The 18,692-nt window shown below is 38.3% G+C and overlaps 1 protein-coding gene across 3 annotated transcripts; it reads left to right on the top strand.

The window, feature by feature from the left end:
• The first annotated feature begins 610 nt into the window (after nucleotides 1-610).
• LOC107745768 (PDZ domain-containing protein 4-like) lies at nucleotides 611-17,997 on the top strand. 3 transcript variants are annotated; one of them, XM_016559745.1, is made up of 9 exons: nucleotides 611-2,422; nucleotides 11,104-11,142; nucleotides 11,853-12,142; nucleotides 12,263-12,359; nucleotides 12,919-13,017; nucleotides 13,130-13,192; nucleotides 13,568-13,669; nucleotides 15,814-15,847; nucleotides 15,902-17,997. In XM_016559745.1, exons 1-9 carry the CDS (start codon nucleotides 2,363-2,365, stop codon nucleotides 17,758-17,760), a joined length of 2,643 nt encoding a protein of 880 aa, XP_016415231.1. In that variant the 5' UTR covers nucleotides 611-2,362; the 3' UTR covers nucleotides 17,761-17,997. The 3 variants fall into 3 exon arrangements, with proteins under 3 accessions (XP_016415231.1, XP_016415229.1, XP_016415230.1); XM_016559743.1 differs by having other exon boundaries at nucleotides 15,814-17,997; XM_016559744.1 differs by lacking the exon at nucleotides 11,104-11,142 and adding an exon at nucleotides 10,681-10,719 and having other exon boundaries at nucleotides 15,814-17,997.
• Nucleotides 17,998-18,692: the final 695 nt, after the last annotated feature.

Below are 18,692 nucleotides of genomic sequence, written 5' to 3'. Positions count from 1 at the left end.
TGAGAGCAACTTCAATATTATTTTAATAATACATTTATTTTTCTAATATATTTAATATTTAATTTTATCATGATTTTTTTTATTATTAATGCAATAAATTTATTTTTATGCATTTTTATAATGAATAACATTTCTTTTTATTAAAGAAGCAATAAGGCACTCAATGATGCACTATATTATGACTGTTGTGATTATATAGTGCACTTATTGTCCTATTGCAAATATTCTTGCAGTATGGTTGCAAGAGTTAAGGCGAAAAAGAATGGCCACAAGAGACTGTCATGCTTCTCAAAGCTCCTTGGTCTACATGGTCATAAATTCTGTTTGTGTGCTGACAGCCAGAGACTGACAACATCTTCAGCCCCTTTCACAACAGGCAACAAAGACCCCGAGTGCAGAGCTGCTCCCAGTACAGGTGACAGAGAGAAAGAGAGAGAGACAGCGAAGAGGGGCTGGGAAATAAGATATGAGGGAAGCAGGAAAGGAAGGTGGGAGGGTGAAGCTATCACCCATAAGTACAAGAGAGAGGCTGAGCGAGTGAGAGAGAGAGAGAGAGAGAGAGAGAGAGATGAGAGCTGGCTGGTGAATATTGGCTGGTATTGCTGGGAGAGGAGGGGCCTGCTGTAAAGCTGTAATGGGCTCCAGCTTGTGCAGTGGTGCCGATCCCCACGTTTCCTCCAACCCAGCAGCTTTCCCTCTCTCTGCAGACACACATGTACGTGCGCTGGGTTGGCGCCGCTCCAGCAGAGCTTTGAGACATTCTCGAATGGATTTTTCAGATTCACCGTCCCACCATCTGACTGAATGACTTCGTTTTTCTCTTTGGAAACGCATAGCTCCACTTCATTCATCTTCAAACGCTGAAGCAAGCTGGATTACATCCCAAATCTCCAGACGCGAGGAGCAGAAACATAAGGGAACATCATTAGCAGTGGACTAATATGCACTTTAAAGGTTTCTTTCATATCTTGAGGCTCTGTTGAATGTGGATTTCTCTCTGAAGCTGGGCAGATGTAGGGCAGTGTCCAATTCATTCCCTGCTCAAGATCAGGTACTTCCAGACTCCCCTTCACCTCTTTCAATCATCCTTCCGTCATGCGATGGAGAGATCTGTCCTTGTAGACTGACATACGGTTCGGAGAACGAGCTGAGCTCACCTCAGTAGTGCGAGAGAGGCTGTTCCTGACATGATCTGACAGGTGCACTCTCTCATTCATTTTCTGCCATGAACACACAGCTGGAATTCCGGGAAGAAAGGAAGAGGGCTGGTTTGATGTGATCTGTGAACGACAGGCTCTTATCTGCAAAGTGAGTGCAAATGAGAGGTGGGATTACAGCCTCACTTTATAGAGGACAAGGAAAAGATGATGACACAGTCATAGAGTGCTTATGTAGATAAATACATGCAGGTGTTAAATACAATGTGCTGTGGAGAGGGAATATGAAATTAGGCACGGCATCAGCAACCATAGACTTGCAGTTATAATAACGGCTAATGAACATCTAAACACATTAGCAGTGAAATTGTAATCATAAATAATGATGGAACGGGAATACTCAAGTCAGAATTGCAGCAGGCACTAGTTACAGACTCAAGCAACATGTTTTAAAGCACTTCAAATAGCATGACGTGCATGTCTGCGCCTAGAGAGCGTTGTTATATGTAAATGAAGGAAACAAGCTCTCTAATAATAGAATCAGTGTGTGAAGGAAAGCATCTCTCAGGGGAATACGGAGTGGCGGAAAATAAACATTTGTTTATTGCATCTTTTATTTAATAATTCATGTTTTAGTCTACGACTTTGGCAGAGGCACCAGGGAGTTCACGTTAGGCAGATCATCTCTGATTATATTGTTCAGACACTGTGGGATCTGTAAATTTAATCCCGTCACACCGTGCTGCTTGTTTCAAGTGCAAAGACTTAGGAGATAAGAAACATTTTTTATGTAATAATTTAATATCTGATTCGCATCATCATATGTGAAGTTTTAAAGCCAAAAACATTAAAACCAACTTCCCTGAGTGTGTATCTTGGAGTAAATTCAAAGCTGAGTAAAAGCACACAGACATCAGAGGCTCCATTCATCAGCAATCAAACCTTGACTTTCTCACGGCTGGATGCTGCAGCGTCTCTGATCCCGCTTCCCGGGTTGGACCTCAATTAAAACAGCAGCCAGGCCTGAATGAGGGAAGCAGACAAAGAAAAGAACATCAAAGCCCTTTCATGGAGTGCAGAGTCTTAACCTCTGATCTCAGGGAGGGATTACTGTAATTGGACAGCAGGGATCGACACCTACGTCGGAGAATCAGGAAGTGAAGAGCATCGAGGAATCACACCCTCTCAGGAAACCACGAGCCACGATGGGTTGCAACATGTGTGTGGTGAACAGGCCGGAGGAACAGTACAGGATCATGTTTCAGGTGAAAATACAAACATAAATTCATATTAATTTTCTCTTTATTTTTTAACTTTGCACTTGCAATCATATGCTTATTGGAGATAATTTTAGGAGGTAAAAGTTTCACAAAGTTAATCAAATTAATAACGCAGCATAAATATCCATATATCACTTATGTGATATTTACAACCATTCAAAGGTTTAGGGTCAGTAAGAAAAGATTGATACTTTTATTCTCCAAGGATGCATTCAATTGATAAAAGGTGACAGTAAAGACATTTATAATGTTACAAAATATTTATATTTCTATTTCAATTCTGTTCTTTTGAACTTTCTATTTATCAAAGAATCAATCACAATTTCCACTAAATAAATAAATTAATCAATTAAGAAGCACAACTGTTTTAACATTGATAATAAGAAATGTTTCTTGAGCACCAAATCAGCATATTAGAATGATTTCTGAAGGATCATGAGACTCTCAAGACTGGAGTATTGACTGCTTAAAATTCAGCTTTGCTATCACGGGAATAAATGACATTTTAAAATATATTAAAATAGAAAGTAGCTATTTTAAATTGTAATCATATTTTACAATATTACCATTTTTACTGTATTTTAACAAACTATTGAACATCCAATTTTAAAACCATCGGCAATAAATAGGGAGTCAGTCCTTCCTTTGCTACAACAGCTTCAACTCTTCTTGAAAGGGTTTCCAGTTGATGCTGAAACATGGCTACAGAAATATCAAATGTTGATTTGACCATAACTCAGTTCTTTTGGATGGCCAAATAACCACGATTAATTTTTTTTTATCTATAACAGTGACGTGTTCCTCAATAGTTCAACACACAACTATACCTACCTCTGAAAAGTTGGAGTACAAGGTCCTTTCAAGGTCTTCTCAAAAAACAAAACAAAGTTCTGTTTAGTACAACTAGTAATAAAAAACCTCACATTCTGCTGTCTCATATGACACAAGGGTTTTGCATGTTACTCTTACAGGGATTGTAGATCTGCCAGCAAACTGGAAACTGTTAATCGTAACAGAACAGGTTTAAGATGTGTCAAGGGGCCTTTGAGTTAAGGTGGTGCTTTAGGCAAACAATTTAATGAATTAATCCTGTGTTAAAAACCACAATCCCCTAAACAGCACAAAAACGTCCTACTCAGCAGCCTTTAATTGACTTGGCGGAGAGATTTCCTAATAGTCTGAGAGAGAAAATGCTATGCTCGTTTTTAAACCTCTTCCACTGGTAAGGTGTTAAAATTTGGTTTCCATTCTGTCATTTTTCCAACCACATGACAGATCATGTGACTATGATTGATAGCTAGGGGATATTTATACTGCTGGAAAGTAGAGCAGGATGAGAGAAGGGCAGATCAGCTAATAATAAAACCTATCAGGTGTGTAAAATATCTGTGGCTGTGGCACTGAGAGCAGAGATGGGAAAGGAATACTAAAATCAAGGTTTATTGAATTCAGAAGCAGAGTACATGTGTATCAGAGCAAAGCAGATCCTTTGACTAGGCAAAATAAAAAAGCATGGCATGCCTCTGAACACATGGCTTAAAACTGACAATGGAAATGTGGCTGCAGTGGAATGTCACCTTGAATTAAAGTATCTAAGGGTCCGAATCAGTAAGTATTTATGACAGCTGTGCAAACAAACTATTACAGCATTTTGCAAGGTCACACTCATGAATATGCAAATATTAACTAGTTTATAGGTTATAGTTCAAATATTAACTATTTATATATTTTTTTGAAGAGAATGTGAGTCCATGCACAGCTCACTGCCATGATGCTCAGGTGTTGTGGGTTGTTGCTATGCAGTTGCTGTTCATAGTGGTTGTTAGAACATTGCTATAAGTGGTTTCTATGTGTTTAGGTGGTTACATAATTTATGCATCATGAAAAAACAAACATTATAAAAACAAAACAAGCATATAAGCATTTTATATGTAGTAAATAACGGAAAAGTGTCTGCTTTATAAAAAACAACAACAGAAGAATTCCAAACAAAAACTCTATTTAACAAAACTTAATTACATGTATGATTTAAAAAAATAAAATAAAACATGCATATAAACATTTTTTAAATGTATTAAACAGTGTTATTTTAGTATCACTGAGATACTTTTATTTTTATTATTTTGAATTAGTTTTATTTTTATATTTTTATATATTTTTTATTTAGTTTTCATTTTTAATTTACTTAAAGTTTTGTTGTTGTGTATGTAATTATTATAATTTTTTTTAAAAATATGTCTATATATTTTTTATTAATTTCGATTGCAGTTTAAGTTTTAGTTATTTTAGCAAATTAAATTAAATGAAAATGAGCAATGTTGCCATCACAACTAGCTGAAATAAAATAAGTTTCAGGTCCTTTATATTTAATTTTATTTCAATTAAAGTTTATTTTAAGTAACTAAAATATTATATATATATATATATGATTTTAGTATGTTTTATTTAACTAAAATAACCCTGATTCATAACTATGGTACTACATAACATCAAAGTGTCTCCTTTTTTCAATTTCTAAAAAAGAAAATGAAAATAATAATAAAAGAAAATAAAAAAGTCCCCCTGAAAACTACCAAACAAAATTGCAACCCATTTCAAATGCATTGCCGCCTCTCAGTTCCTTCACCTGTAACATTTAAACTCTACTTGACTAAAATCCTCTCCACAGCTTGAGTTTGCCACTTTAAAGTTTTGTTCAGAGAGCAATTTGCTTTCTCCGCCAGACCGCAATGTCATGCCAGGATAGGTCGAGCTTTTTCTAATACCGAGAGGATCTCCCACTCGATCTCTTCAATCTCACTTCAATTTCCAGCTCTTCTCTCCGCCGTATCATCCACTGCCTGAGGCTCTTCACAGAGGGTTTTACTCCTTAACCAGTTTCTTATGCAGTGACAGAGAGTCCTCTCTGTGTGAGCCTGTTTTAAATTCTGCACACTTATTAGTGGAGAGAGCTGGAAGACACCATAAACCCCCTGCCAAATCAGCTGCACCAACACTGGAAGCCCCCTGGATTTACTGCAAAGGAATAGTGAAGCATATTTAATGCGCTTTAGAATGTGATGCAAAACGATATCACCATGAGAGTCATGACAAGCTGTGGGTGACATCACCACGAGGCATTACGTCTTTACTTTTTCCTTTTATCCTTCATGGCTTTCAGACTGAAATTGTTCACACTTAAAAGTATGTTCCCCCAAAAATGAAAATTTTGCTATCATTTATACTCACCCCACTATCTATCTATACATTTTAAATGCTTTTAAAAAGTCACTTATGCTCACCAAAGCTGCATTTCTTTAATAAAAAATACAGTAAAAACAGTTATATTGTGAAATAATATAACAATTTCTGTTTTCTGTTTTAATATATTTTAAAATATCTGCGACGGCAAAGCTGAATTTTCAGCAGCCATCACTCGTCTTCAGTGTCATATGATCAATCAGAAATAATTCTAATATGCTGATTTGGTGCTCAAGAAAAATTTCTTAATGTTATCAGTGTTGAAAAAAAGTTGTGCTGCTTAATGTATTCATGGAAACCGTGATACAAATTTAAAAAGCACTTATTTATAACATAAATCTTCTGTAACAATGTTTTTACTGTCACTTTTAATCAATTTTATGCATTAATAATATGATTAATTTCTTTTAAAAAAATCATACTAAATCCTAACTTTTGAATGGTAGGTAAGCCATTGGATTTATGATTTTCTGCCGGGCGACAATGAAACTGGTGAAAAATCCCTCAGGCTTACACTGAAGGAGGGACCAGAGCCATATCTAGGGATCGGAATATTATGGAGACTTATTGGTGGGCTTTTTTTTTTTTTAAAGTAACCAACCACCTAGCAGCAACATGCTAAAAAGCACATTAGCAACAGCATAGCAACACCCCGGCAAGCATGACAGCACATTTTGCACAAGCAAACACCAGTTATTTTCTTCATCAAAGGTCTTCAATCATTATAACGCTGTCACTTTTTTATAAAAGCAATAAGCCGCCAAGGGTTAAGTGGTGTTGTTAGATACCCCCCCCCCAGTAAAATACACCTCTTGTTGCTTACTCTAAAGTGCTTCTCATAAAAACAATGTTTCTTAGACACACATTCTCACCCAGTCTTTCATCAGTGTCATGCTCTATGTATCTGAGTATGTGGCATTTGCTCTTGCTTCTGCTCTGTGGCTGGGCACACGGTAATGAAGAGCAGACACATCCTGACAGGCTTCATTGGACTCAGGACAAGCTGCTGCAGGCATGAATAATACCATTCACACTAGATCACATTAGCCGGCTCTGCTGGAACAGCCGAGCGCATGGAATCGCTATACGTGAACACCATCGCATTTATTTTGGCATTTGGCAACTCATCCACGCTAATAACTTCTAAGCTTTAGTCTTATGATGAGGTTTAAATGAGCTCGGTCTGCAGCAAAAATCCTGTGCATGTTGAGTCGCTCCAAAATGAGCCTTTTAGCAGACGCTTTGCCTTTTGTAATCCCGCCTAACCCCATCCCCCCCCCCCACATGCCTGATGAGTTTTTTGTCTCTATGGGATGCCGTTGCTAAGGCAACTGAGATCATTAAGCAAGACTTATATGTTTTCTCACTGCAACGCATGTAGATGCAATAATGATGGCGGAGACACACATAGTCGAGTGCACTAAATCAGGCGTTTGAAAAAAAAAACACTGATGTAAATAAACAAAATCTACTTGTGTGCCCTCCACACTGCAGGAGGTCTCTCCAAACACGCAGCAACATGAAAGGAAAAAAGATAAAACACTCCACCCTTCACCTGCTCCAAGAATGGGGGAAAAAAGAAGAAAGTAAAACAAATCCAGACTGACATTTCGGGCACAAGTAACCTTTAGTTAAATAATTCTTTGGTTTCCAGCACAACCCTTGCCCTGCCCTGATGGCCAGCACTAGTAGGAGCAAAAATTGCTATCGCCCCATCCTGAACATACATATATCACTGCTCAAGACTCTGGATTAATGGAGGTTAAGGTTCAGTCCAGGGCGGGGAGAGAGAGAGAGAGAGAGAGAGAGAGAGAGAGAGAGTTTCCCTCCTCTAAACTCTAATCAAAAGCAAGATTAAATGAAAAAGGTGATGGAAAGAGGGAGGGAGGACAGGAATAGAGTTTGGGAACAATGTAAAAGGCACAATTTAGAACCTCAAACTGAGTTGACCTAGTTTACTGCAGTGCTTAGAACCTTTGTGAAGACGTTTAGCATTTCTAACACTTTGTTTAACTGGGTCAAGATGATTGAGAGAAGCAAGCTAATTTCAAAATGAAAGTCGAAAAAAAGAGCCATAATCAGAATAATTATTTGGAGGAGAATCTAGTGGGAAACAGCCCTCTGTTTCTGTATTATAATTAGCAGTCGTAGCAGGCCGTCAGTGGAAATGTAACAACAAACAACCTGTCACTCCAATAAAAAGCTCATACTTCTGCAATAATATACACCAGAGTTAATACTCAGAGGTGGCAAAGTAGATGCATTAAAGCAGTTACAGATGCAATAAGCAGATAAAATGTCTAACAAATAAGGCACTTAACACAAAAAGCAATAAAAAGGTATTTGCTTGCAAATGGAAACGATTACATATGATTGATAGAATTCCTATTAAAAAACAAACATTTCATTATATTGCGACATCCAGGAAGTGACATCATTCAAGGAAAGTGACATTACATTTTAAATTGTACACAAATTGTAGTACTGATGAAATCTGTCTCTGAATTTACCAAATTTATTGAAACAAACATTATTCAACAAATTTTGTTTTGTAACAGTTTACAAGGTCTACAAAACATTAGCTAAAATGATTGTTGGCATGAAATGGAAATTCATCCTATCTCTTTTTTAAATGCGTCTTATTGAACTTAATTTGCTTAATTTAAAAAAATAAATTTTTAGCACATAATTCCTAATCAAAATGTCATAAATCAATCTCCTCGTGAAATGACAGACTTCTCTTTATGTATGCCGGACTTCACCAATCATTTAGTCTGCTTTAACCCTGCCCCTTTCTTACAATCGGTTTCAGATCTGCCTCCAGTCAATCAAAAACCAGGTCCCTGCTTTACATTTCTTTCTTTTTCAATAATCTGTTTCTGATCTGTCTCAGATATGCGTCACAATATGTAAAAAAAGGACTTGTTTTTATTTCCGTTATATTGTGACTTGCATTGGGTATCAAACTAAAAACTTTTAAAGCTTATCAACAACCCAAAAAACAGCATTTGTTCCCATACAAACTAGATGAACATTTTCTGAAGGTTAAACATTTCCTTTTACTAAAAGACAACAAAACAAAACTGACTTTTTTTATGCTTCCAGCTGCATGTCTTGGAAAGTGCCATAATCAATGCGGCGTGTTTGGTAGATCACAGACTCACAGTTAATGCAGGTATCCCGCAGTGAGATGATAGGGATCGTTGGGGTGTGGATGTGCATTGCGGTATCTGTGAGCACCTTCAGAAGCTCCTTCATTAGCAATGCAGTTATTCCACTGGGACAAATGTACAGGGTGAAGGTCAATAGAGGTGTATCACGAGTTAAAGAGATGTAATTGCTGTCTCCTGGTATTGAACTGATAAGCACAATCACCCACTGAGTTCTGTAGGCCACTTAATCATGCAGAAGAAATTCCATCACAGTCCATTCGACACACCCTGTTGTTCCTCTAAAAACACTAAAACAAATGTTTTTAAATTATCGACAAGCTGCTTTCCAATGTAAAACTGCTTGTAATTTCCCCCATGATCTCATGTAGACAAATCATAAATACTAATAGAGAGAATCATACATTAATAAGCATTTTCTATATGAGACAGGGAACATATAGAAAATCTTTTCTGCTTGAGAAGTCCATGTTTGCCAATATCACTGTTGCTCCATCAACTCTGAGTCCTGTGTGCAAACAGTCCATTTAATCAAAGCCACTGACAGGATCAATAATGAGCCAAACACAATGAAAAATAAATAGGTTTCACCTCTTTTAGACATCGAAAGACTTTCAGTCAAGCAGCATAAGGATTGAGGTGAGACCTGGTCTCTAAGGGTCAGGTATTTGTAGCTTGACTGCTTTGAGAAGGATGAAAGAGAGAGAGAGAGAGAGAGAGAGAGAGAGAATCATACATTAATAAGCATTTTCTATATGAGACAGGGAACATATAGAAAATCTTTTCTGCTTGAGAAGTCCATGTTTGCCAATATCACTGTTGCTCCATCAACTCTGAGTCCTGTGTGCAAACAGTCCATTTAATCAAAGCCACTGACAGGATCAATAATGAGCCAAACACAATGAAAAATAAATAGGTTTCACCTCTTTTAGACATCGAAAGACTTTTAGTCAAACAGCATAAGGATTGAGGTGAGACCTGGTCTCTATAGGTCAACTATCTGTAGCTTGACTGCTTTGAGAAGGATGAAAGGAACAGAGAGAGAGGGATAGGAGGGGTTGTCAAAAGTACTTTTAGTAGTATTAACCTTGTATTGATTGTGGGTTGCATTCTTGAGGGTTAAATCACCTCTCATCTGTCCCTCCCTAAGGCCTGTCATTGGATGAACTGTCCCAATACACAAATTCAAATCTGCACTGTCAGATATCTGTCAGTTATACCAACAATAATAAACCAACAGACTAAAAGTCATTAACCAGCATCCACAACAGCAGATGTAGTGCATGGCATCATTTTATGTCACTGATTCTTGAGACATGGGATAAAACATCTTACAATTTTACTTATATTTAACTATTCTGGTGTGTTTTATAGATTTTACATTAATCTATAATTATAGATCCCATTTTTCTATTTCGGGTAATTGTGCTAGTATTTTTTGTCATAACCATGATTGTCAGCTCCATTAACCTATATCTAGATTTGTCAGTAACAAATACTTGATACATTTTTGTATATGACAGTGTTGACACATGCTGAGTGGTAAGTAAAAAAAAATGGTGAGAAATTGAAACCGGAAGATTGCACTGAATACACTTAAGACATTAAACAGTTTAAACCAAAATAATTCTGATACATAAACACTACTTTTCAGGTTTTGTATCTTTGTCATAGTACCAAGAAGCAGCGATGTGCAATAAAAAGAGACTGCTCAAACATTTACTGTTATAAAGATTAATATCAACCTTAATCAAAATTAACTAGCAATCAGTACAACACTGCAGTACACAGTTTTAACACTTTTTAATCTGGTTCTTCTGTTTTTCTCCACAGAAGCGAAACACTCTGCGTCCCATTGATGCAGAAGTAAAGGTAAGATATATACCACTCAGATCTGAAGTTTGACTTGTCATACGTCTATATCTTACTATTCAAAAGTAATTCAAATCAAATCAGCATATTAGAATGATTTCTGAAGAATCATGTGACAGAAGAATGAATGCCTGCTGAAAATTCAGGTTTGCCATCACAAGAATAAATTACACTTAATATATTAAAATAGAAAACAGTTATTTTAAATTGTAATAATATTTTTACTGTATTTTTAATTAAATGTTTTGGTGAGCATAAGAGACTTTTTAAAATTTATATATACGGTATATATATATATATTAAAAAAATCTTACCTCCCAGAGACTTTTGAAGCTGCCCATGTTAACCCTTTTTAATCTGGTTCTGCTCTGTTTTTCTCCACAGAAGGGAAACACTCTGCGTCCCATTGATGCAGAAGTAAAGGTAGGACATATTCCACTCAGATCTGAAGTTTGTCTTATCACATGTCCATACCTTACTGTTCAAAAGTAATTCAAATCAAATCAGCATATTAGAATGATTTCTGAAGAATCATGTGACAGAAGAATGAATGCCTGCTGAAAATTCAGGTTTGCCATCACAAGAATAAATTACACTTAATATATTAAAATAGAAAACAGTTATTTTAAATTGTAATAATATTTTTACTGTATTTTTAATTAAATGTTTTGGTGAGCATAAGAGACTTTTTAAAATTGATATATACGGTATATATATATATTAAAAAAATCTTACCGATCCCAGACTTTTGATTGGCAAAGCAGAAGAGTCTTCTATAAAATCAGTTTCTATTTGCAGTTTCTTGTCTTTCTATTTCTTTGTTTGTGATTGGATGATGGCGAGCTCATGCTTGCCTTGCACTAGCCATTTTTGCTGCTTTGCAATGTTACTTCTCCTTAAGGAGGAGCAGAAATACATCCTTCCTTGAGTTTTGCTTATTTGTGCATTTATCTTCCCTCTCTCTCCTTCTGTCATTTTTCTTATCCGTGTCTCCCTCTTTCCCCACTTCATTCTCTCAATAGTGCTGCTTCAGCATTTTCAGAGGTGTCAGAATAAACAACCAATCAATGCATTCTTTTTTAAATGGACGTACAAGGGCCTATATTATTTCTTTCTCTTTTCACTGTCTGCAGCTCAAAGGCAGAAGAACATCTCACCTGTCCCAGGACAAAGATGGGCAGCCTCATGATCCTCTCCTGCTTCAGGTGGTACGTAAGGGTCACAGGAGGAGATTGGGTACAGCTGCTGGCACGGCTCGGCTAATGGCTATCTCAGACTGTGTGGACAACGGCACCCAGACCGACATCAGCTTCCAGAACTTTCTGAATGGGGACAGAGGGTCTTACCTGAGCAGTGGATCACCCATGCCCCCAACCTCTCCTCCCCTCGCACAGCTGGTGGAGCCATACCTGCTGAATGACCTGTGAGCGTCTTCACTGTCCTCTACCTCTCGATCAGTTCTTATTACTGTCTGTGTATGTCTGTGAGGTGGACAAATGTTACATGCACTGAAAACCTACTGAAGAAACATGTCTTTTCACAGTGGTTCTTTGGGGCAGGAATATAGTGATACGAACTATAGTGACTACTTCAATGTTGCCAACCATGAGGTGGATCAACAAGAAGAGCTGGAATATGAGGTGGGAAAACAAGAAATCATAATAGCCTTTTACATACAAGTAAACCACTACTTTGAACAAATTAAATCCCATTGATTTTATTTTTTTTTTAAACCTGGGTAGTGTAATAATAATAATAATACAATTATTTTGAATACAGATGTCAAATACAGATTGGTTGATATATAATATAATATAATATTAAAAGGTAAACTTATTAATAAAATTGTCCTGGCTCACACAAATCCAAATAAAATGCAAACAAGCACATTTTAAATAGATAACTGGTTGATTACAAGTATGGCCAGGAATAAAGCACATACTTTCACTAACCTTTTATTAAAAAAAAAAAAAAAGGCATGCTGTTTGTTTCATTGTTCTTTCTACTAGTAAAACACATGCACTCTAAGGGGAAAAAATGGGACTAGATGGGTTGATGCAAGACCAGTAACCCAAACACATTATCACAACCTACAATATCTCATAAATTTGCTCTAGCTGGCTTTCTGTCCTGGTGCATCTTTAAAGCAAAGAGTTTAATCTCTGCCCTATAAGCAGCTCTTCCTCTCTGTCTTTTCAGGAGGTGGAGCTGTATAAGTCGAGTCAGCAGGATAAACTGGGGCTAACAGTCTGTTACCGGACAGACGATGAGGAAGACCAAGGCATCTATGTTGGGGAAGTGAGTGGCCACATGAGGCTGAATGTTATATTTTAGTGCTCAACACAAGCATTGCTAAGTATTTAGCTGAGATATTCAAGTTATCCAGCTGATATTTCAACCCTGTTCTTAGGTGAATCCAAACAGCATAGCAGCAAAAGATGGAAGAATCAGGAAGGGGGACAGGATATTACAGGTATGTTTTTGCTCAGATGTGCTGCTAGAGTCAAATGACATCAACAACAATCACTAATGAACTGACATCATCATGTCATTACGTTCATCTGGGAGGTCAAGTGTTTCTAGAGACAATCAGTCTATAAACAGATAATTGGTGTGACAGCCCACACAATTACTCTAGAGAATAATTACAGAACAGCAAAGACAATGTGTCATGTTGCCTTTGTCTCGACAAGTTCTTCATTTATTCTGGTTTCTGATGTGGCACTGACACATTCAGTACCAAGGACTAAGTCGCTAATGTTTTGATGTTATGTTGTTTTGGTAAAAAAGCTGACCTTTTTGTGTTTGAACGTAGCTGTGAATGAAGTCTCTGTCTGTCCCACATTAGATAAATGGGATGGAAGTTAAGAACCGAGAAGAAGCGGTGGCCATCCTGACCCGTGAGGACAGCACCAACTTCTCATTACTGCTGGCCAGACCAGAGATAGAGGTAAATAAATATAACACATGTGAAAGAGATAGGATCACATTAGAATAAAGAGGATAAATACATACTTTTATGAGAGTACATGCTAACAAAATAGAAAGAAAAGTCTTTTATATATCAATTATTTGTCCTAGACAGTAATATGATAAAATGGAGCAAATTGCTGCTTCTCATTACACCATATACTGTCTCTTTTTAGGAGAAACTTTAGGAGAAACCTTGTAGACAAAGTGGACACTAAAACGAACCATGCATGAACCATTAAATCATCCCCCCAAATCTCACATCCTCTGAGCAATTAAATGGTTTTCTAAACACACACATACAAGCATGATTCAAGTGCACACATACACACAAAAATAGGCTTTTTGAGGCACATGCAAAGTTAATGGACCCACTCTGTCCCCAACGACAGCATATCCTAAAATTAATGGCTTATTTTGCTGAAGGAAGGGAAACAGAAGAAGTCTCACATCACTCAATGTCTCAATCATGTGACCACTCTTAGTGATGGGTGTCAAGGACTTGTGGCAGTTCCATTAACACTATTCCACAAGGAGATGAAGAGTGAGAGGGAACAAAGCTGCTTTACAGAATGGAATGGAAAAGTGCTCCATTAGAAAGACATGCACATAGGAGAAGTAATTGAAGGAATTGATGGAAAGTATGTAAGAGAGAGGGCAAATGAAGAGGTAGAAGCAAGGATATCATGCTTTTTTTCCAAGGACATAAACTAATCCATCTGGTGAGACTATGCTAATGCACTTTGTGCAAATATAATGTAAAACTTTAACCAGTGCTGGAATTTTACTTCTGCATTTATATTTATTTGTTTAGCAGATGTTTTCATCCAAAGTGACTTATAAATGAGAATAACACCAGCAGAAGCAATAAATCTGAAGTAAATCTTAAAGTTATCTGTGCAAGCAAATTTATTGTTTTATTTAATACAAATTTAACAGCATTTTTAATCTTGCACCACACAATTATAAACTGTTCTAAATGAGAACCTATTTCAGAGCTGTATATATGGTGTTCTGAATTTCTGACTTTGTAACTGTCAATTTTTCTGCAATTTCTGGGGAGCCAGTGGTGATATTGAAAAAATGGCTGTTGGTTATTGTGTGCAGCCGGCAAAAATCATCCATCATGAGCACAGCCGTCAGCTAATGAATAAAACAGGGAGCTCATTTCAGCCAACACTCAGCACTAACAAGATCAGAACAAAAAGGGGGCCATTTTGTACCTCTCATTCTCATCTACAATCACCCTCTCAGCAACACAAAATGATTAATGAAGAACTGAAGACCAGAAACAAGTGGAGCTGTCAGACCAAGAGAGGAGGAGATGGATAGAGAAAGAGAGATAGCTAGAGAAACAGGAAGGGATTATTGACTTACAGAAAGAGATTACAGGCTGACTAAATCAAGAGGAAGGAATGAGAGACAAATATGCTTAAGAAATGTCACAAGCAGACCATTAAAACAACCTGTGTTTCTCTTAATAAAAGTCTCATTTATAATCAAGTGATAATTGCAACTGATTATTGGCTTGCAACTATAGACAAAGATACTCAGGGAAAACAAGTCAATACTTCAATGAATCTGTATTCATCAATAAATCTTGATTTGTAGCAAGACATAACAACTGTCACAAATAAAAAGGAACAAATGAACAGTAATATGAGTAATAGTGCCACTTTGTTATAAAGTATCTCACAATAAAATAGTTTTATTTTGAATTGGTAAGTCTCAATGATCATGTAATATATCTTATGTACTATGTATACTATATACATTCAATGTGAAAAATATCTCATAATATGTTGTTCAAAATGCCAGCTATAGATAAATTTAATTGTATAAACGCACACACACACATGCATAAATATATATATATATATATATATATGCCTGTGTGTATGTATGAAAATACTAGGCCTCAAACCTTGTGGTTTAATAATAATAGGCCACAAAATTCTTGCTTTACAACCAAACATGTTGCACACATTTAAACAAATGTCTATATTGCCATCTAGTGTTGAAACGCATTACTGCATGTATTTACTTTTATGACAATAGATGTTCAACCTCTAACTCTTCCCTTACTTTCTTTTTCCCTTCCCTTCCTTTGTGCCTTTCACCTAGACGGACACTCATTTGGACCCAGAGGAGATTGACTGTGAGTTACCTGTAGGGATGAATGTGGACAGCCTTAATACTTCCCATCTGTCAGGCCTGTATCATTTCCGCCAACAGAGACCCCAAGGAGGCATTCCTGAGGAAACCCTACATCGGGAGACACCCATGCTCAGCTTAGCAACCCTCAGCAACAGTCAAGAGCTTGACAGTGGTGTGGGCCGAACAGATGAGAGCACAAAGAACGAAGAATCCTCTGAGCATGACATCCTTCTGGGCGATGAACAGACCAGCGCCTCCAACACAAATGCCACCAACACGCCTGGCAGCTTGCGCAAGTTCAGGCCCGGCAGGAGCGGCGGAGGAGGGAACGACACGCCATCGCCGCTGTTCCCCCTCCGAGAGCTTCACCTTAGCACAGACTCACTGGACTGTGGAAGTGTGGGTGGTGGGTACCTTCATGATCCCGTCAGTGGGATGATAATGCCGGGCCTGACAGAGGAGGAATGTGAGAGGTACAAGCAGCTTCTGGAAATCAAGTGTCGGTATGAGAAGAGGATGAAGAAAGTGCAGCAGGTTCAAGAAGAGCAGCAGAAAGAAGGAGAGACACAAGTGGAAGCTGAGAATAGGGAGGAGACTCTGGATGAGAACAGTAACGAGAACCTGACTCCACATGAGATGGCACTTTTGGAGGAGGAAATGAGGCACCTTGAGTTCAAGTGCCGGAACATTCTACGGGCACAGAAGATGCAGCAGTTAAGAGAACGCTGTTTAAAAGCCTGGCTGATGGAGGAAGAAACATCTGGCAGGGTGTCTGCAGAACCTCAGGGGTCTCCACTGCACGAGCTGTCTGACATCAACGAACTTCCAGAGAAGGAACGGTCGGACAAGGACAGCACCAGCGCTTACAACACCGGGGGAGAGAGCTGCAAGAGCACACCTATGGTGAGTGAGCATCGACTTCCAGTTTCTCAGCTAGATGAGTCCACAAGCCCTCTACCAAGTAGACACAGGGACCGACCAACCTGGAGTGAAAGAGGACGAGCAAGGCTCAACAGTTCATATTCACCAAGCAGCTACAAGAAGTTTCAGACTAACACCCCTATGAACCAGAAATTCTGCTCACTCACAAGAGAAGGAACCATCCGTCGAATGCCTGAAGCGGTGACACAAGGTGGAAATTCTAGGGTGAGCAGCCATAACAGGAATGGTGGTCGCAGTGCTGAGTCAAGTCCTTACTTCACTCGACGCCGTCATTCCAACTGCTTCACTCCAGAGCGCTACCAGAGTTGCATGCATCTGGGATCCTCACTTTCTGAGAGTTCTGGACCTTTGGATAGAGCTGTGGAAGGAGAAAGTGAGGCACCAATGGGCGGCAGTGACCCTGAGGGCCATGGGAATGCCACCTTGGGGTCGTTGCCTCACCCTAGCCCAGTGAAGCTTTCTCTGGCCTTACCATTGCCACTTCCCCCTGCGTCACCACGCATGGAGTGGAAGGTGAAGATAAGAAGCGATGGGACCCGCTATGTGGCCAAACGTCCCGTCCGAGACCGGCTCTTGAAAGCCCGAGCTATGAAGATCCGTGAGGAGCGTAGTGGAATGACGACTGATGATGACGCAGTGAGCGAAATGAAGATGGGTCGCTACTGGAGCAAAGAAGAGCGTAAGCAACATCTGCTGCGGGCCCGCGAACAGCGCAGACGCAGAGAGTTTATGATGCAGAGTCGCTTGGAATATATGAGAGAACACGGTCTGGACATGGGCAAGGAAAGCCAGTCGGAGTCAGGGCAGAACCCAGCCTCAATCCTGGAGCTCAGTCAGAAAAAGAGCTCCAAGAAACGCAACCGACGCATACTGGACAACTGGATCACCATCCAAGAGCTACTGGCACATGGCTCTCGCTCTCCAGATGGGACAAAGGTGTATAATCCTCTTCTGTCTGTTACCACAGTCTGATGGTGGAAGGACAACAGGAAGAGAATCTATTTTATAGTTCTCAACAGTTTCAAGCGTCATCTTTCTACATTAATAATATGGCTAAGCAACGTCTAGCAACTATCGCCCTCTCTAATTTAATTTCAACAAATCCTATTTGTAACGAGTACTTGAAGTTAAAATATCTGAAAGTCCCAAACAAGATGAACTTACTTGAGAAGCAACACTAGATAAGACTTGTTTTCATAGATACTTATCTGTTGTTTTTAAATTGATTATACTCAGACCAATATAAAATATATTACTTCTCTTAAGTCTTAGTGTTGCTTCTCAAGTAAACATACCTTTCAAAGATTTTTTAGGAAAACAAAAAAATCAAGTAAATGTTTATGGGTGGCAGTACTTGAAAGTTTGTGGAAAAACTTGATTTTCTTGATTAATGAATGTCACATTGTATTGCTTCTCAATAGACATGATCACTCCTCTGAGGTCAAACGTCTGCTTTTGAGGATTTCTGTTTAACTTTAAACTGAAAACAGCGCATGGCTGAGTGACAAAGACACTCAGAAGATTATGAATGTTGACTGAACGTACACAGACAAGCACAACGCATACACCACAAACTGTACAGGCAGACAGGTCTCAGTCAAAATCTGCTCGTTGCAAGCAAACACATTGGACAAATGAAATTCAATCGGTAACTTCCTCACAGCTGCACAAAAGACAAACAATGATTCAATTTCTTAACTCTTGAATTTTCATGGAGAATAATGGGGGGATGGAATAACAATAAGATTTTTGTACAATTTACTGCTCTGACTACAACATCATATAAGTGCTTAACCTGTGCAGACACAATCATGTTAAACTTTCCTACAGAGATGTGGTGCTGAACATTTATACTGCTTGTTTGTGATGGTCTGATTACACTATTCTTCTGTACTGTTCATTAT

The sequence above is a fragment of the Sinocyclocheilus rhinocerous genome, unplaced genomic scaffold (assembly GCF_001515625.1).
Source record: "Sinocyclocheilus rhinocerous isolate Xijiao unplaced genomic scaffold, SAMN03320098_v1.1 scaffold558, whole genome shotgun sequence".
NCBI lineage: Eukaryota > Metazoa > Chordata > Actinopteri > Cypriniformes > Cyprinidae > Sinocyclocheilus > Sinocyclocheilus rhinocerous.
The sequence above is the reverse complement of the archived record's forward strand: the minus strand, read 5'-3'. Positions and strand labels throughout refer to the sequence as shown.

Coding starts and splice junctions, on each gene's coding strand:
- LOC107745768 (XM_016559743.1), top strand. CDS start 2,363: ATGGGTTGCAACATGTGTGTGGTGAACAGGCCGGAGGAACAGTACAGG. Junction 2,423..11,103: donor AGTACAGGATCATGTTTCAG/GTGAAAATACAA, acceptor TTTTCTCCACAG/AAGGGAAACACTCTGCGTCC. Junction 13,018..13,129: donor AAGGCATCTATGTTGGGGAA/GTGAGTGGCCAC, acceptor CCCTGTTCTTAG/GTGAATCCAAACAGCATAGC.